A 20,605-nucleotide genomic window follows, 5' to 3' on the forward strand; every position below is an offset into this window, starting at 1 on the left:
AGCCCCTCGCCCCACAGCAAGCCTGATCCCCTCCACAGGTATGTGCCCCCCACCCCCAGGTCCAGAGTTCCGTCCTCAGAGACTGCCACTGTCCCTATAGTCTTCAGAGCTATTCTCTGCTTACGCAAGCCCATATATATTTCCCTCATCCTTTTTACACACGAGGTATCATGTTGTACATGGTATTTCACAACTTACCTTTTACGTTATTTATAATGTCTCGGAGAGCATAGTACATAAGCACACACACACTTGGCCTGCTCTTCTTGACTCCTGTATTCTATTCCACCACTGGATTCTTTTGCTGTTTTATTGTTCTATTCTTTTATTATTCTATTCTTTTATTGTTTGATGAACCATCTTTTACTGTTGGATTATGGATCTTTTAACCACATATTCTATTGTTGCATGAACCTATTCTTTAAGTAGGCTGCAGAAGGGCATTTTTGGTTATCTTCAGTCTTTTCTGCTATTAATAATGCCGCAATGAACACCTTTGTGCATCCGTCTTGGCATAAATATTGGGGTGGATTTAAAACAAATTCCTGGAAGTGAATTACTGAATTAAAGGGTATGTGAATTCTGAATTTTATCAGAAATTTCCCACAGCTCAACAGAGAAGTTATACCATTTACACGCCCACCATCAGCATACAAGAATGCCTTTGTTCATACCTTTCCCAACACACCGTATTATCCAACTTTTTGATCTATACTAATCTATTGTTGAAAAAAAATCTTAATATTGTTCTAATTGGCTCTCTCATTAAAGTGATGGCCTTGGTATGCTTTCATAAGTTTAAAAGCCATTTGTGATCTTTGTGTATTTCTTTTTTTAATTTTTTGTTGTTTTCTTATTGGAGTATAGTTGCTTTACAATATTGTGCTAGTTTATACGTACCGCAAGGTGAATCAGCTATACGTATACATATATCCCCTATTTTTTGGATTTCCTTCTCGTGTAGGTCACCACAGAGCACTGAGTAGAGTTCCCTATGTTGTGCACGTTTCTTTTTCCAGGAACTATATAGTCACATATGTTGCCCATTTTTCTATTAAGTTGTTAGCCTTTTTTTTTTTCTGATTATAGTAGCCTCGAGAAATAATTTGTGGACTAGATAAACATAGTTCAATTTGTAAACGTATATTAAAAGGTAGGTAGTGATAGACCACCTCCCTACTCCTGCATCCTCCCTATCCAATAGAGAACCAAGGTTATTCATTTCTCGGGTGTCCTTCCAGAAGTTCTCTGTACATATTCAACAAATAAGAGTATCTTCCCCCCACACTTTGACAAACCATAACATCCTCTCACTCTGACCCACATCTTGCTTCTCAAGATACCTTGGAGAGTGAGCTGCTTATGTACACAGAGCTCTTCCTCATTCTTTCCACACCTGCAGAGCATCCTACAGCAAAGATGGACCACAATTTACCAGCTGTTTCTTTTCCACCTTTTGTTAGGACTACTACTCTGTAATGAAAACCTCTCACACAGAATGTTTCACTTATGTGAAACAAGTAAATAAATAAATTCCTAGAAGAACTGCTGGGCTTGTCTACTGGTAATCCTGAGATTTTGCCAAAACAGACCCGGATGGATGTTGTATTCACTGACATGCCCCACTCCCCTGCCCCCCAGCTGTGTTTGTGCATGTTTCATTTCAAAGGCTTTTCAGGGACTTCCCTGGTGGATCAGTGGTTAAGAATATGCCTGGGGACTTCCCTGGTGGCGCGGTGGTTAAGAATCTGCCTGCCAATGCAGGGGACACGGGTTCGAGCCCCGGTCCTGGAAGATCCCACATGCCGCGGAGCAACTAAGCCCATGCGCCACAACTACTGAAGCCCGTGTACCAGAACTACTGAGCCCATGTGCCACAACTACTGAAGCCCACGTGCCTAGAGCCCGTGCTCCACAACAAGAGAACCCACCACAATAAGAAGCCCGCGCACTGCAGTGAAGAGTAGCCCCCGCTCAATGCAATTAGAGAAGGCCCGCCCGCAACAACAAAGACCCGACGAAGTCAAAAAGAAAGAAAGAAAGAAATTTATATTAAAAAAAAAAAGAGTCCGCCTGCTAATGCAGGACACACGGGTTTGAGCCCTGGTCCCTGGAGATCCCACATGCCGTGGAGCAACTGATCCCATGCAGCACAACTACTGAGCCTGCACTCTAGAGCCAGTGAGTCATAATTACTGAGCCCACGTGCCACAACTACTGAAGCCTGCTCACCTAGAGCCTGTGCTCCGCAACAAAGAGAAGCCACCGCAACGAGAAGTCCGCGCACTGCAACAGAGTATCCCCCGCTCGCCACAACTAGAGAAAGCCCACGCGCAGCAACGAAGACCCAAAGCAGCCAGTGAATAAATAAATAAATATATTAAATTTTTTTTTTAAAAAAGGCTTTTCAAGGATAATTTTTTACTGCTTGATTTTCACCTTACTTGCTTACTTTGGGAAAGCACTGCCGTTTAAGAAGAGGCTTTCCGAAATAAAATAAAATAGACGTTCTGGGGCTTCCCTCATGGTGCAGTGGTTGAGAATCTGCCTGCTAATGCAGGGGACACGGGTTCGAGCCCTGGTCTGGGAGGATCCCACATGCCGCAGAGCAACTAGGCCCATGAGCCACAACTACTGAGCCGGCGCATCTGGAGCCTGTGCTCCGCAACAAGAGAGGCCGTGGTAGTGAGAGGCCCGCGCACCGTGATGAAGAGTGGCCCCCTCTCGCCACAACTAGAGAAAGCCCTCTCACAGAAACGAAGACCCAACACAGCCAAAAATAGAATAAAAATAAATGTGTGACTCTGTTCTTTTTAAAAAAACAGATTGATTGATTTTTATTTATTTGGTTGTGCCGAGTCTTATTTGTGGCAGGCAGGCTCCTTAGTTGTGGCTCCAGGGCTCCTTCGTTGTGACTCGCAGTCTCCTTAGTTGTGGCAGGCAAACTTAGCTGCGGCATGCATGTGGGACCTAGTTCCCTGACCAGGTAGCGAACCTGGACCTCCTGCATTGGGAGAGTGGAGTCTTATCCACTGCGCCACCAGGAAAGTCCCAAACTGAGCATCTTTCCTACTGAGTCTGGATGAAATCATAGAACCCTTTTCAATACAGTGTCCACAGTCACTACAAATCAATCCAAGTTGGCACGGCTGGTCAGGGGATGGTACTCTAAGGTCTCAATTAAGCATTCTTTCTTTTTTTTCTTTTTCTCTTCTTTTATTTATTTTTTTTATTTAGCCATGCCATGTGGAATGTGGGATCTTAGTTCCCCTACCAGGGATCGAAACTGTGCCCTTTGTGTTGGAAGTGTGGAGTGTTAAAAAAAAAAAGAAAAAAAAGAAGAGGCTTTCCTTAAAACACTTCGATATGAAACAACCAAAATAGCAAGGAGCTGAGAAGGGAGCGGACACCCTCGCATATATAAATATAGTGTAAAGCGCCCTTGCTTTCTACACAAAGGGACATCTCCTGTACGTATGGATATATAATACTAAATTGTGTATTATAGCTTTTACAATCCTATATTTATTATTTCCTTATTGTAGGTAATAAAAAATCTTCTTCCCTGTTTGTTGTTGAGTATGAAATTTTTCCCCCTAGGCAGTTAAAACATTTTTTATTTTTCTTTTTACAGTTTGTTGAGCTTTGTTTTGCTTAGAAAGGCCTTTTTCTCCCTCCCTTTCCCCATATTTTCTTATCTTTTAACTAAAATATTTGATCCCTCTAGATTAAATTTGGATGGAAATCCAAACTTATTTTCCTCCAGCTGGCCAGCTAGTTGTTCACTGTTTGTTGAATGAAAATCTCCCTCCATTGGTCTGAAATGCCCCTTCCTCATACTAAGTCCCATGTGTAATCATGTCCATGTCTGACTTTATATTCTGTTATTTCTGCCTTATTTCCTTCTGCTTAGGTATTTCCTAGCAATTCTTGCATGTTTACTTCCCACATGAATGTTTTTATTAATATTTAAAAAAATTTTTTAGTTTATATTGGAGTATATTAGTAATTAGTATATTAGTAATTAGTATATATTAGTAATTAGTATAATTAGTATATTAGTAATTAGTAATTAGTATATATTAGTAATTAGTATAATTAGCAATGTTGTGTTAGTTTCAGGTGTACAGCAAAGTGATTCAGTTATCCATATACATGTATCTATTCTTTTTCAATTTTTTTCCCCCATTTAGGTTATTACAGAGTACTGAGCAGAGTCCCCTGTGCTATACAGTAGGTCCTTGTTGGTTATCTGTTTTAAATATAGCAGTGTGTACATGTCAGTCCCAAACTCCCAATCTATTCTATCCCTCCCCCACGCCCTTCCCCCTGGTAACCATAAGTCTGGTCTCTAAGTCTGTGAGTCTGTTTCTGTTTTGTAAAGAAGGTCATGTTTACTTTCCACATGCACTTTGAACTCAGCTGACTGTTCATGACAGTTACCACCCTCCAGCCATGGAGCGCCCCACCACGGGACATGCTCTGTTCTGGACGTTTCACTGAGAAATCTTTTTCAACTGCACAATAGGCCAAAGGGAAGACATCTGAACCATTTTGCAAATGGCAAAGTGAAACATCAAATGTCACAAAGTTCATCAGTGAATGAGCGAGGATTCTCCAGGATTCCAAGTGACTCCACACTTATTCCCTCTGTGAGTTTATCTACTTGCTTAAATCACAGCAACAGGACAACTCCAGGGCCTCTAGTAATAGTATTTTAATAGTCATGACCCTTAAATTCCATCTACTTGTATCTGTGAATAACCTCGCTTCCTAAGTTTAATTCTCCATCTCAGAAAGCTGTAGCACATAAAATGTTAAGGCTTAAAAATATTTTTTTTACAGAATTAGATTTAACTTCTTTACAATGAAGTCAATTCTGTTTTTTCTTATTTATCATACAGCTGGAGATTAAATGCATTGAAATGTCCAGAAATTTCTGGAAACGAACTTCCCCTCTTCTCCTTCTGCAGCTGTGAGACCTTATCACTGGGTCTCCCTAACATCACTCACCCTTTGTCTTTATTTGCTCCGTGTGTAGCTTTTTCTGACTTTCCCTCCAGTTCACTAATTACGTGTTCAGCTCTATGGAATCTGCTGCTAAACCTGTTCCTTGAGTTTGTTACTGTGCATTTTTTTATTTCTAGAAATTCTATTGGGTTCTTTTTCAAAACTGTTAATGACTTTTTATAAAATTCTGTTTCCTGAAGGCATCTCAAAGGCTGCTTTTAGTTCATTAGTCATAATCAGCCTACCTAATAAACAGCCTACATCTGATGATCCTGATTTGTCTGAAATACTTGGAAGCTGTTTTCCTGGAGGTGCACTGGAGAGAGTGCATTTAAAGAACTATATAGAAGAATGTCTTGAGGCTAGTGAAAGTAATTTTCTCCAGAAAAGATATGTGTTTGCTTTTGCTAGGGGTCTGAGTCATTACCACACCAGGACCATCTTTTAAAATTGTATATATTCAAGGCTTGAAAATCTCTGGACAACCCAGTCAATTCAAAATAGGATATAATTCAACACAAGGTGTTCACTTGAGGTTAACGTCTACGTCAATGGACTTGGGCTCCCGATTACTTAGTGTGCAGAGTCTACTGTCAGACTCCTCAGCTCCAACTCGGGGGGGTTAACAAGTGCCCTTGGGTAAAATGTGGCTTCCTGGTATGCTTCCACAGGGCCGGGGGGCGCATCCCTGGGGGCACAGCGCGATGGTGAGCTCAGACTGGTGGAGAGCACCAGGATGCTGGGGTGTTAGAAGGACGTTACAGTGAAAGAGGAAAACAAGCAGGAGATGTAAAAGATACGGAGAAGAGGACATCAAAAGGCCCTCAGACTACCCCTGAGACCGGTGGTTGAGGCTATCAATGTCTCCTTCCTGACGGTCACATCTGCACACAAAGGGGGCTCCTGCGAGAGGGCTTCCCTGGACCCACCCGTCACTCCCCATGGCTCTTCTTCACTGCTCTTATCCCCATCCGAATTTTTTTCCTTGTTTGGGAGGCTGTTTACTGTCTGTCTCCTTCGGCAGGATATAAGCTCCACAAAGGCAAGGCCTCATTGTGAGCATCTCTGGGACCCCAGGGCCTGGAACAGAGCCTGACACAGAGGGGCTTCTTCACAGGTCTCTGGTGAACACGTGGATAACGCGCAAACCACTGATTTCCGCGGTAAGAGACGGCAAGTCAGGAGGCGGCAGTACCCTGCGAGGAGAGTGGGGTTATGGAGCTGATCTGAGATGAGGACCCAGAAGGCTGCTCAAGGGGCAGAGCCCAGGAGACAGGAGGATCTACAGGACCCTGGGAAGGGGGAAGATCAGAAACAGGGAAGGAATCATCCAATTAAAGGTAATAAAGACCAACCTCACCAACCTTGGTTTCCTTCTTCCAACAAGGGTTACAAATGAAAGGCATTCGGAGCAGAGGATGGTCTCGACCACACCTTAATGTCTTGGGACCTAAACATACTAGACGTCTTTTTTTTTTTTTAATTAACACAAAAATTTTAGAGCCGTTTTAGGTTCACAGCAAAATTCAGGGGAAGATGCAGAATTTCCTATATATCTCCTGTCCTGCATTATCAACATCCCCACCAGAGTGTATATTTGTAAGAATTGATGAACCTACACATCATTATAATGAACCGACACATCATGAACACCAAAAGTCTAGTTTACATTAGACTTCACTCTCGGTTTTGCACACGTTTGCACAAATGTATAATGACATATATTCATCATTATGGACTCATACAGAGTGATTTCCCTGCCTTAAAACCCCTCTGCCCTGCCTAGTCACCCTTCCAACCCACTCCCTGCCAATCACTGATTATTTTATTGTCTCCGTAATTTTGTCTTTTCCAGAATGTCATGTAGTTGGAACCATACAGTGCATAGTCTTCTCAGATTGGCTTTTGTCACTTAGTACTATACATTTAAGGTTCCTCCGTATCTTTTTATGACTTAATAGCTCACTTCCTTTCAGCATTGAAATATTCCATTGTCTAAACATACCAGTTTCTTTATCCACTCACGTACTAAAGGAAATCTTGGTTACTTCCAAGGACGGGCAATTATTAATAAAGCTACTATAAACATCTGGGTGCAGGTTTTCCTATGAACATAAATTTTCAAGTCCTTTGGGTGAGTACAAAGGAGTACAAATGCTAGATCGTATGGTTAGCATATGTTTAGTTTTGTAAGAACCTGCCAAACTATTTTCCAAAGTGACTGGACCATTTTGCATTCCCACCAACAATGCACGAGAGTTCCTGTTGCTCCACATCCCTGTCAGCATTTGGTGTTGTCAGTGTTCAAGATTTTGGCCATTCAGATAGGTGTGTTTTGGTAACTTATTTTTGTTCTAATTTGCATTTCCCTGATGACATATGATGTGGAGCATCTTTCCCTATGCTTATTTGCCATCTGTGTATCTTCTTTGGTGAGGTGTCTGGTAAGGTCTTTGGCCCACTTTAACCGGTTGTCTGTATTCTTGTTGTTGAGTTTTGAGTTCTTTGTATATTTTGGATAACAGTCCTTCATCAGATTGTTAAAGGTCTGCAGTTTGTCTTACAATTCTCTAGACATTGTCTTTTTCAGGGTAGTAGGATCCAATTTTAATAAGTCCAGCTTATCAATGATTTCTTTCATGGAAGGTACCTTTGGCATTGCATCTAAAAAGGCTGATCACCATACCCAAGACCATGTAGGTTTTCTCCCACGTTAACTTCTAGGAATTTTATAGTTTTGAATTTATTTTTGTAAAGGGTGTAAGATTTGTGTCTAGATTCATTTTTTGCATGTGAATGTCCAGTTGTTTCAGCACCATTTGTTAAAGAGACTATCTTTTTTCCACTGTATTGCCTTTGCTCCTTTGTCAAAGATCAGTTAATTATACTTAATGCAGGTCTATTTCTGAGCTCTCTATTCTGTTCCCTTGATCTATTTGCCTTTTCTTTCACCCATATCACACTGCCTTGATTATTGTAGCTTTACAGTAAGTATTGGAGTCGGGTAGTGACAATCTTCTGACTTTGTTCTTTTCCTTCAATATTGTGTTGGCTATTCTGGGTCTTTTGCCTCTACAAATAAACTTTAGAATCAGTTTGCCAACATGCACAAAATAAGGGCTTTGATTGGGATGGCATTGAATCTATAGATCAAGTTGGGAAGAACTGACATCTTCAAAATATTGAGTCTGTCTGCAAACATAGAATATCTCTCCATTTATCCAGTTTTTCTTTGATTTTGTTCATCAGAGTTCTGTAGTTTTCCTCATATAGATTTTGTACACCTTTTATTAGATTTATACCTAAGTATTTCATTTTGGGGGGTGCTAATTCAAAGGTATTGTGTTCTTAATTTCAAATTCCACTTGTTCATTGCTGATATATAGAAAAAGGTGGACTTTTATGTCAAATTGATAAACTTTGTATCCTGCAACCTTGCTATAATCACTTAGTTCCCAAAGTTTTTTTGTTGATTCTTTGAATTTTCTACATAGATGATCATGTCATCTGTGAACAAAGACAGTTTTAGTTCTTCCTCCCCAATGTGTATACCTTTTCTTTCTTTTTCTTATTAGTCTTAATGAATAGATAGAATGTCCAGTACTGGAGTAGTGAGAGGGGACATCCTTGCCTTGTACCTGATCTCCGTGGGAAAGCCTCGAGTTTCTCACCATTAAATACGATGTTAGCTGTAGATTATTTTGTAGATATTCTTTATCAAGTTGAGGCAGCTCCTCTGTATTTCTAGTTTCCTGGGAGTTTTAATCATGAACTCTGTGTTGTGGGTGTGGTGGATTTTGTCAAATGCTTTTTCTGCATCTATTAATACAATCATGTGATTTGTCTTTTTCAGCCTGTTCATGTGATGGATTACACGAATTGATTTTTAAATATTGATTCACTCCTGCAGAGCTAAGATAAAGCCTGCTTGGTTGTGGTGTAAAATTCTGTTTATACATTGTTGGATTTTATTTGCTAATATTTTTTTTTTTTTTTTTTTTGCGGTACGCGGGCCTCTCACTGCTGTGGCCTCTCCCGTCGAGGAGCACAGGCTCCGGACGCGCAGGCTCAGAGGCCATGGCTCACGGGCCCAGCCGCTCCGTGGCACGTGGGATCCTCCCGGACCGGGGCACGAACCCGCGTCCCCTGCATCGGCAGGCAGACTCTCAACCACTGCGCCACCAGGGAAGCCCATTTATTTGCTAATATTTTGTTGAGAAATTTTGCCTTTATGTTCACGAAAGATACTGGTCTATAGTTTTCTTTTCTTGTAATGTCTTTATCTGGTTTTGATAATAGGGTAATGATAGCCTCCCAGAATGAGTTGGAAGTATTCCCTCTATCTTCTGAAAGAGAGTGTAGAGAATTATTACAATTTCTTCCTCAAATGTTTGTCAGAATTCACCAGTGAACCCATTTGGGCCTGGTACTTTCTGTTTTGGAATGTTATTAATTATTGATTCAATTTCTTTAATGAATATAGGCTGATTCAAATTGGCTATTTCTTCTGGTGTGAGTTTTGGCAAATTGTGTCTTTTAAGGAATTCGCCCATTTCATCTAGAGTATGAAATTTGTGGGCATAGAAGTTGTTCACAGTATTCCTTTATTATCCTTTTAATGTCCATAGGATCTGTACTGATGGTTTCAATTTAATTTCTGATATTGGTAATTTATGTTCCCTCTTGTTTTATCTTAGTCTGATTAGAGGCTTATCAATTTTATTGATTTTTTCAAAGAACTAGTGTTTGGTTTAATTGATTTCCTATTTTCTATTTTATTGCCCTAATTCTTATTATTTGTTTTCTTGTACTTACTTTGGATTTGATTTGCTTTTCATTTTCTAGTTTCCTAAGGTAGAAACTTAGGTTATTAACTTTAGATCTTTCTTCTTTTCTAATACATGCATTCAATGCTATAAATGTTGTCTAAGTACTGCTTTGGCCACATTCCACAAATTTTGATAAGTTGTGTTTTCATTTTCATTTGGTCCAAAATATTTTAAAATTTCTCTTGAGAATTCTTCTTTGACCCATGTGTTATTTAGAAGTGTGTTGTTTAATCTCCATGTATTTTTGGATTTTCCAGATATCTTTCTGTTATTGAGTTTTAGTTTAATTCCATCATAGTCTGACAACAGATGTTGTATAATTTCTATTCCTTTATAGTTGTTAAAGTGTGTTTTATGGTCCAGAATGTGCTCTATCTTGGTGACCATTCCATGTGAGCTTGAGAAGAATGTGTATTCTGCTGTTGTATCCAATAAAGTTAAACATACACTTAGCATACAATGCAGCAACTCCACCCCAAGGCTATCCCCTAGAAAACAAACTGCATGCATTTATGTTCATAGTATCCACAGAAGATTATAGTCAAAACCCAGATATAACCCAAAAGTCCATCAACAGGAAAACAGATAAACAAATTGTGGTATACTTAGGGTAAAATACTCACTGATTTAAAAAAAAAAAAAGAATGCACTGCTGATAAGTGCAACAACATGGATAACTCTCAAAAACAATATGCATACCTACTGAATGACTGATCACATTTAGATGAAGTTCAAGAGTGGATAAAACTAATCTGTGGTGAAAAAAGATAGAATAGTGGTTTCCTCTGAGCACAGGGTTGGAAAGATATTCAATGGGAAAGGGCACGGGGAAAACTTACCGGTGCGATGGAGAAGTTCTTTATTTGGGTGGAAGTTATAGGGCTATTGTGTGTATTTTACGCATATAAAGTATACTTCAATGATGTAGGTTTATTGTAGGGGACAGATGACAGAGCTGGAGGGTGCCACAGAAGCACATTTACAGCTCAGTCTGGCCAACGCAGCACCCAAGCCACGCTGGTCAAGTGCCATTTCAGACCCGGAGTGGCCCGCCCTGGGCTCTGACTGGCTGCCCACACTGCGAGCTGTGTTCACCCTTCTTCAGGGAGATTGGAGGGAACAGTCTGTGGTCCTGTCTCAACCTGGACACACTCCCCCACTACACTGTATCCTGCTCTTCCTTCAAGGCTTCCACCAAGCCTCTCTTTCTCGCTGCTGCCTCTCTTCCCCACATGCTTCTCATCATCCCAGACTCTCCAGCTACCCTCCGCTCACAGGAGGCTGGTCTAGGAGCCATGGCATGGCTGTGACTTGGGGTCACGAGTAGCTGCACAGATTGGACATCATCACTCATGCATATGTACACAAACAGAGGATGAGACCCAAAGCGTTTTGGTTTTTCTTACTGCTTTGTAAAATTAAGTGCTCACTGCTTTTTTTTTTTTTGTCTTTCCTTAATTTCACATACTGAATTAAACATACTTTTTTTTTAAGTGTTAGGATCACTGGATTTAATTTTTTATTTCTTTTGTGTCCTCTCACAGGGCTTTGTGGTCAATGACCATTCGGTTTATACTACAGACCAGCAGTTCTCAAAGTATGGTCAGAGGACCCCTGGAGGGTCCATGAGACCATTCAGGGAATTTGCAAGGTCGAAACTTATACACTATAACATTAATTGCCTTTCCCACTCTCATCCTCCCAGGAGTGTATGGTGGAGCTTTCTACCGTATACTGAGAAGGTCTACATGACTCAGTGAACCAGCATTTTCCAAATGATGGATGCAGAATGATACAAAATCATGCAAGGACAAAAGACCCGTTCCAAGTGCCAAACAGACCAGTACATTTTCACGTAACAGAGTAAGAAACATTCACTTTTAGATTCTACGTTGCAATTCATCTTTAAGAAATTACCATTTGTTGGATTTTGGCATAGTATCAAAGAAGGATGTCCACAATTATGTGAGAAGGATATTAAGATACTCCACACTGTTCCGACTACATATCTATGTGAGGCCAGAGTTTTGCCAATCCTTCAACCAAAACAACATATTTCAACAGACTGAATACAAAAGGCGCTGTGGGAACCCAGCTGTCTTCTGCTAAGGACATTAAAGAGATTTGCAAAAGTGTAAAACAATGCCACTCTTTTCACTAGATATTTTGTTTGGGAAAGTAAAATTATTTTTCATAAAAACATTTATGTTAACATGCAATACTCTAGTATTATTTTTAAATCAGTTAACAAATATTTTTAAATGTCCTCACTTTTAATTTCAAATGTGTAACCTACAGAAACAAAAACTTTTCTGGGTCTTCAGTCACTTTTAAGTGTGCAGAGGGGTCCTGAGATGAAAAAGTTTGAGGATGGCTGCTTTAGGCTGTCTGACTAAAATACTGAGCAGACCCTTTAGAAATGAAAGGGCCAGAGATACTGGATCTGGAGTCAGACAGACCTGGGTTTCCACCAGTGTCCCACACTGCACTAAGGGATTTGGAGCAACTAATTTAATATCCTTAAACCTCAGGGTTTGGGGTTTTTTAAATTAATTAATTAATTTGTTTGCACCAGGTCTTAGTTGCGGCACGCGGGATCTTCAGTTGCGGCATGCGGGACCTAGGTCCCTGACCAGGGATCAAACCCAGGCCCCCTGCATTGGGAGTGCGGAGTCTTAACCACTGGACCACCAGGAAAGTCCCTCGGGGTTTTGTTTTTAATCTGTGAAATGGTAAGAATAACACCATTTTCAGAGCTGCTGATATTAAGTGAGCTAAGGCATGGACTGTACCAGCGCAGACCACCTGCAGCTAGTAGGCACCCGGACATTTCATTATTTATGCATGTTGCACTTGGTCCTATAAGGCTTTGAGGCAGCCAGAAACTCGGCTGAGTTGGGAGCGAAGTTCAGGACCCTGGCAAGCTGATCAACTACGAGAAAAGCAAAGGCTCTTCATGTCCTGGAACACATCCTGTAAGGCCATAGGAGGGTGGAAGGGCTGACCCTTCAGAGCTCTTCCAACCTTGCGTTGAGGGCCCAGAAACCCAGACAGAGCAGCTCTGTGGAGTTACAGGTCTCAGTTCAATCCAATTCAATTCGCCAAATGTTTATGAAGCTTCTACTAGATGGCAGGCACTATTTAAGCCCCCCAAATGCATCAGGGGACAAAACTGACAAAGACCTGGGTCTTAGGCAGCTCACCTTTTAGTGCAAGGTTATGAAAAGTGAAGCAGCAACACAGGGTCCTAGGGAGGACCCACCTGCAGAAAGGAAAACTCTCGGCAAGGGAGAGGGGCCGAGTACGTGTACAGTGACCCGTAAAGCCTCTCGCGCAGGGGTCATGCAGTGCACTGTGGGGGGAGGCACTGGTGATGTCAGGACGCCGGAGCCAGGGATGCTGGGGGTGATGACAAGTGGGACATCGGGCTGCCCTGGAGCAAGATGAGGGAGGGAGAGGGAGGAAGCCCGAGACTGGGGAAGGTACCTCTTGGGTGAAAACTTTCAACGCTCTTCCTAATCACAACTCCGTCAGCAGCTTCCTGGTCTGCAATGGGTAGGGAGGAAGAGAGCCATCCAGGGTCTGTGGACTCTGGCTTGGCAGAAGGTGTAGACCTCTGAGTCTGAATGGGGCCCCAAGAAGCCGGGAACAGTGAGCTGAGAGTGTAAAGACACCCCTCTGACCTCCTTTCCGTCACCATTCTGGGCTGCTTCCGTGTTCTGGGTTGCAACCTGGATGGGCCAGATGGTAACGCACACTTGAAGGTCCCACGCTGACTGTACCCGGGGTTTCTCTATGAATAGCCACTGCTCGTGGGAAGGACTGGTGGGTGTGTCCAGAGCGGTGCATCTGGACACTTGGAACTGGTCTTGTTTGTTTTTGTTGTCAAGTTGTTACTTGCAGACTGTTTCTCTGACAGTCTCCTAAAGGCCCCAGTGTTTGTGCAGATAATCCGTGGTGACCTTGGAGTTTTCATTGGGAAAGATTTTGCCTGCAGAAACCAAGAGCTGGGTCCCGCCCTTCGCTGCAGAAATCCACTTTGAAACACGTAAGGTATTGGGAAAAGCCCAAAGTTTTCGACTGTTCTGATCCCTGTAATTGTGACTGGGGGTGTTTTTATCCCACGGTTTAAAATGTTTCCTATATATTTCCGGCACCATCACGCTGCCGCGGTTGACACAGCGAGACAGTGAGAAACTGAAGCGGAAGTTAGGCTTCACAGGTGACTCATTTGTGGGGAGAAAAGGCACCCGATTTTCATGAGCTCGAGTGATAGATCCAGAAGTGAGTGACGAGCTCCTAGGGGAGGCTGGAGTGACTGTTGCCCATTTGCTGAAGGGAGGGTCCATTTGGAGACTGGAAAAGAAGTTTTGGCCGAAAGTGTAATATAAACCAGTACTATAATTTACAGGGGCATCTAACTGTCTAGTGCTTGGCGTGGGTGGTGCTGTAAGCCCCCCTGAGCAGTGTGAAACCCTATGCTCGACGCCAGATCCCCGGCCGCCCCCCTTGTAGGGTGAGGCAGTTGGAGTGCGCAAGGCGGACGATAGTCGTCCAGAGCCACTCAGCTAGAACCTGGGACCCTGCAGTCGGGGCTCCTGCCTTCCCGGAGCGTCGCGCCCCCTTTCATAAAGATGTATCTATACCGAGGTCACCAGGTCCTCGAGGGTCGAGGGGAAATACACACTGACCACACAGAGGCCGTGGGGACCACACGCCATGCCTCTCCCTCCTCGACCTTCTGTCACCTGAGCATCAGTTCTCTGCTTATACACACCCCACCTGGAGCACAAGCCGCGCGAGAAACAATAACAAAAACCCAGCGCCCAAGTTCCTTTCCTTTGTTGCTGGTTTCCACTCTTTATGAAACTATTTTTGTTGGCTTCAGTGGCTGAAATCTTTAGGAGGAAGAGCATGGAAACTGGATCAGACTGACTCGGTTCTCCTAGTTCTTTCCCTTAGCAGCTGTGTGGTCTGGGGTGTGAGCCAATGGCGGGGGTGGGGGGAGGGGCACAACACCTCAGAGGACAGAATAGAGAGGGAACCTAGAACGATGCCGGATGCAGGAGAGGCACCCCACAAATGGTTGATATTATCATCTTCATGGGTCATTTCGTCTCTCACTATCATAAGCGATCAAGAGAAAATCTAGCTGCATTTCAGTTTTGATTTAGAAAAAATTAACGTAAGGGACTACCAAAGAAACACTGTATGACACCTGTCCTAGGATATTCCAAAGAGAAAAAATGTAAATCCTTCGGGAAAGAAAACTAAACAAAAAATCTCAACAGCATAGGTACGAAATAGTCCAAAACCGCTAAATGGAACGACACGGAAAACATTTCTGAAACTCAGAGATTGGTGAGATGGACTGAGCTGCAACACGTCCACAGCTCTCAGCTGTGTAGGACCGCCTTTCTCCTTTCCTGAACGCAAAGCACCCCTTATCAGGCCAAGAGCATACTGCCTGGACCCCCGCATGGATCACAGCACCCCCTATTCTCTTCCTTCTTCCTGTGAAGATCGCAGCCCTCCAGACATCCACCCGGCCCGGGGCGCTTCCAGGAGTCGCCTCAGAATGAGGCGGTTGAAGCTTGGAATCGCAACGTTTTGAACACTTTTCCTCGGGGAGGTGTTGGAGAACTGAAGGTATACGGAGTGAAAAAAGGGAGGGACGAGACCTTGCAGAAGTCACGAGCGCAGAATCCCCTGGGGTCCCCGAGCCACGCGGTTCTCATGACGTCACTCTGACAGCCCTCACTGGTCCCCCTACCTGCTGCCACCTCTCCTTTCCTCTTTGCCACGCCCCCCCGCCCCCGGGAATCGCCAATGCCTGCTGATGCTTTCGGGGAACAGCAGAGGCTCGCCCTCCCCCGCTGCAGCTTCTGGAAGCCTCTGCGGGGGGCGCGGTCGCTGGCCGCTCAGGTGGGGTCGGGGGCGCAGGTGGCAGCCAGCCGGGAGGTCCTGGGTCAAGTGGTGTTCGCCCTCAGGCCCCCTCGGGGGACGAGGACGGAGGCGGGCGCAGGTGTCCCACGCGCTGAGGAGGCCGGGGGACTGGAGTCCGACCCGTGCAGGGCATCCCCGACGTGAGGCTCTCCATCCCCGGAAATCAGCCGCGCCGCTACCCTCGGGCTCGTCCCTGAGAGCCCCTGGCGTGCCGCTCCCACCCTCGGAGGCCTGCTCGGCGGCCAGCTTCCCAGCCGACCCCGGCCCGGGCCCCGCGGTCCCTTCCCGCCCAGCATCCCGCCCGGGTCTCCTTTCGGCCCTGACCCCGCCCCCGCCTCTGTCCCACCCCGCCCCCGGCCCCTTCAGACCCGGAGCTGCGCCTCCTGTCTCGCCGCTTGGCCACTTCTGGTCTCCGCGCGCTGGGAGCAGTCGGCGCCGCGCCCATGCCGTCCACGCCATCCCCGCCACCGCCGCGTACGCCTGGCCGGGTCTACACAGGCTCTCCCGCCGCTCTGGGACCGCACGTCGAATCCGCACGGGCTTCTCCTCCCGCCAGACGGCAGGTGAAGCAACTCATCTCTACAGCCTCTCCCGCGTCGCAGATGCCGGGTGTGGGTGTGGCCTTTGCGTCCATCACCGCCTTTCCTGCCCCCCACGCACCTCCCCACGTGTTCCCCGGGTTCCGTCACCGCCTTTCCTGTCCCCTCCACGTGCTCCCTTGGGCCCACACCATTTTCCCTGCCGGGTGGACCCCCCGGGAGAAGCAGGAGCCCGCAGCGACCTTCCTAAGGCGGCCCTGCCTGGTGGCCCCTGCACTCCCTTAGCCTTGCCTGGGGCTGTGTTTACTGAAATTGCTCGACCAAATGAGCCTTCTCCCTGTATGAGGCTGCTCTGTGCGATGCCCACAGCCAAGTTCCCGAGGCTAAGGGGAGTGCATTCAAAAAGGGTGGGCTGTGTGTTTCTAGAAAGTTGTGCATTTCTTCTAGGTTGTCAAATTTGTTGGCATGTAATTGTTCATAGTATTCTTTTATGTTTTTTTTTTGTATTTCTGCAGTATCAGTTGAGATTTCTCCTTTTTCATTTCTTATTTTGTTTATTTGGGTTCTCTCTCTTCTTGGTGAGCCTAGCCAGAGGTTTGTCAATTTTGTTTACCTTTTCAAAGAAACAGCTCTTGGTTTTGTTGATTTTTTTCTGTTGTTTTTTTAATATCTATTTTATTTATTTCCTCCCTGATCGTTATTATTTCCTTCTTCTGCTGACTCTACATTTTGTTTGTTCTTCTTTTTCTAATTCTTTTAGGTGCTAGGTTAGGTTGTTTAGTTGAGATTTTTCTTGGTTTTTGATGAAGGCCGTGTTGCTATGAACTTGTGGTTGCCAAGGGGGAAGGGGGGAGGGAGATGGATGGACTGGGGGTCTGGGGTTGGTAGATGCAGACTATTACATTGAGCGTGGATAAACAAGGTCCTAATCTATAGGACAGGGAACTATACTCAATATCCTGTGATAAACATAATGGAAAAGAATATTAAAAAAAGAATGTCTATAACTGAGTCACTGCTGTACAGCAGAGACTGCCACCACACTGAGTCAACTACACTTCAATAAAAAAAAAAAGGGCTGGATGTTGGAAATGGCCCACTTCAGGTGCAGTGTATGAGCTCCCTCAGCCAGGAAGCCCCCATTCAGTGCTCTGTCCACCAGCACAATCCTCGCCACTTCTTCAGGTCAGGGCTTGGCTTCCCCACTGCCAAAGTCCTCTGTCCTTTTATAATCATGCTTCATTTAAAAAAAAAAAAAAGTATGAGAAGCCCGGATGAAGTGCTGTAGAATTAACTTCCATATTAAAATGTTTCTGTGAAAATGCTCCCCACCTCCCCTTCGTTCTCCTGACCCGTGCCCCTCACAGTTCTCTATTTGTTATAAAGCCGGGTTAATGGCTCCTTTCCATGGCTGTCGCACCTGCTGGCCTGTAGGGCCCTGGCAGGCTGGGACTGTGTTTATTCTATACGTCCCCAGCGCCCAGCACAGGTGGGGCACCCAGCAAACGCTCAGGAATAAAATATGTGTTGAACGGATGGATGCCTCCGAAAATGCAGAGCAGGTGAAAAGTCCGGGCTTCGCTTAGTTCAACTCCCTCCGAGCATTTTAATCCCAGTGCAGTTGTGTTAGTCATCTGGGGCGGCTGTAACAAAATAGCACAGGCTGGGGGGCTTCAGTCACAGAAATTTATTTTCTTCAGGTCTGAAGGCTGAAAGCCCAAGATCAAGGTTCCTGCAGATGAGGTTCCTGGTGAGTTCTCTCTTCTAGGCTTGCAGACAGCTGACCTCTCACATGACCGAGAGTGTGTGTGTGTGTGTGTCTGAGAGAGAGAGAGCCCTGTGGTGTCTCTTCCTCTTCTTATCAGAACACTGATCCCATCAGGAGGCTTCACCCTCATGACCTCATCTAGACCCAATTACCCCCAGGGATCTCATGTCCAAATACCATCATGCTGTAGGTTAGGGCTTCCACATATGAACAGGGGGTGGGGGGACACAAGCAGTGATAATCCAAACCTGGGGTTACATGGCCTTCCAGGAGCTGGAAGGAGACCTCTTATGGGGAGTCTTCTCTAAACCCTTCTCTTGCCGATAAGGAAATTGATACTCATGGGTTCAGTGGCTTGCCCATGGCCATATCTCCATACCTATGTGTTACGTACAAATCTTATCTCTTTGAAGGCCTGATCTTCAAGGGCCTCGAACTGGATTCAACTGGGAGTGATAATAAGCTTGTACTTATGGACATTTATTCCATAAAACAATGCTTTTGGCTCCTAGCAGTAACTGTAATTGGAGTTCAGGCCACCGGATCAGGGAGAGGAGTGCATCTCCAGTGATCACCATCATCAATGTTGACAGCTAAGCTGCTTGATCAACACAGGATCTGGCTGGAGAAGAGAGGTTTTCTGAGAGAAATAAAAACATAAAAATCATTCTCACAGTTTGTTCTTGACCTCAGAGCGTGGGGAAAAAGTCAGAATACCTGGTGAGGAATGCAAAGCAAAACCTCCTTTTGGTTGCATAGCCTTACAGCGATGGTGCCAAGGAACCTGGCTTACTCTGTTCTCGTGATGGAAACGTCCCTTTTAAAAGCCAAAAGCTGCTTTTCCCTCATAAAGTCTATCAGTGACCAGTGGAGTGACAAGTAGTTAAACACACACACACACACACACGTTTTTCAAGAGGTGACAAGAAAAAATTTTAAAACCCGTTTAATAAAAATGTCTGCCTTCTTTCTAAGGAGAGAAAGAGAGAAGTTGTCACGTTTTTCACTGACTCGGATTCACACGGTCATCACCTTCCTCCCTTCCCTCCCCCAATATGTTAACAGAGCGAATGAGTGAATGAACAGACCCGTAATGAGACCTGTGACTTCCGTGATGTCACTGTATAGCATGACAATCCAGGGAGGGTAGGATTGTTCTCCTCATTTTGCAGATGAGGCAGCTGAGGATCTGAGAAGTGCAGTGAGTTGTGCACTGTCACACGGCTGGTGGGACTCGGGCTGCGGGCAGCACAGCACGATGGGCTCTCTCCTTCGTGCTCCTCCGGGGGCATTTATCACACTGTATTCCGATGACCTGTTCCCTTTACTTGTGGACAGGAACTCTCTAAGACTTGTTTATCCAGTAACTAGAACCATACTTGGTACAGAGCAAATTTTCAATGCCTTCTGAATGAACGAATGAACAAATGGACTCTGGAAAGCAATGGAATAAAGTGAAGACTGCGTTGGATTTGAATTGATAAATTCTGCGTTCCAGTCCCAGCCCTGCCGTTTTGCTAACCAGTTCCCCTAATTCTTCCAGCCCTTTGTTTTCTCACCTGTAAGACAGCATGATGTTGATGGTTGTTATTAACCTTCTACCTCCATATTTTCATAAAGATGAAATGAAAACTCACCTGCAGCTCCTGTGGGGTTTGAAGCTAATAGTGACAAATGTAAATGGCCAGTGAGTCTTCTGGAAAGGGAGCAGAAGAGAGCCCTGGCCTGCTCTCTGGGCACCAGGGCAGAGTTGGAAGCCACCAGGACACGGAGGGAGGCCCTCACACTGAGCAGACCACAAAAAGCGCTTTGTCTTCAGGCTACCCCCCACTCCACCCCCTGCCACTGGCAGCCGGTGTTAGAAAAAAAATGTATGCTGGGAAATAGCAAGGAATGTAAAAAGTTCCCAAATACCAACCTTCTCCCCCAGCCCACGATTTCCACCATTATGGTGGATGCTGGTGGAGGCCGCTGTTCTCAGCTGGGGACGCACGTTGGAATCACAAGGCGCATCTGCAGAACCAAAAGGCCTCACCCCTGAGGTTCTGATGTCATTGTCCAGAAAGGAGCCCAGGAACTGACATGTTTAGAACTCTAGGTAGCTCCAGGGTATAGACAGAATTAGGTTCTACTGAGTTAGTATGTAGGGTTATGCAACCTGGGCGCTGTTGCAAACAGGGCTGTTACAGTACAGTACTATATAGCCAATTGTGTTGATTGGGTACCTAGGCTAACTTTGTTGGACTTGTGAACAAATTGGACTCATGAACGCGCTTTCGGAACGGAACTCGTTCATGTGTAGGGGACCTACTCTAGTTTAGGCATTTTCATGTTACCTGGCTTATCATCTGGAGTGCAATCCTCTCTGTCAGACCACAAGTTCCGTGACGATAGATAGGGCCCTTGACCTGTTCACAGCAGAATCCCCAGGGCCTTTGACAGGACCCGGCCACAGCTGGCACTCCCTCAATCTTTCTTCAATGACTGGACAAATGACCGAGCAAATAGATAAG

The 20,605-nt window shown here is 44.8% G+C and overlaps 1 protein-coding gene across 1 annotated transcript in view; it reads right to left on the bottom strand.

Annotated features, from left to right (window-relative positions):
* The window catches only part of FAM3B (FAM3 metabolism regulating signaling molecule B), a 54,389-nt gene extending 38,002 nt beyond the window's left edge, over positions 1 to 16,387 (bottom strand). The window contains exon 1 of the mRNA XM_030835452.3: positions 16,154 to 16,387. Coding sequence (XP_030691312.1) covers positions 16,154 to 16,244 — 91 coding nt within the window. The 5' untranslated portion in view covers positions 16,245 to 16,387. The remainder of the gene's footprint in view (positions 1 to 16,153) is intronic.
* Positions 16,388 to 20,605: the final 4,218 nt, after the last annotated feature.

The sequence above is a fragment of the Globicephala melas genome, chromosome 4 (genome assembly GCF_963455315.2).
Source record: "Globicephala melas chromosome 4, mGloMel1.2, whole genome shotgun sequence".
In the NCBI taxonomy this organism is placed as follows: Eukaryota; Metazoa; Chordata; class Mammalia; order Artiodactyla; family Delphinidae; genus Globicephala; species Globicephala melas.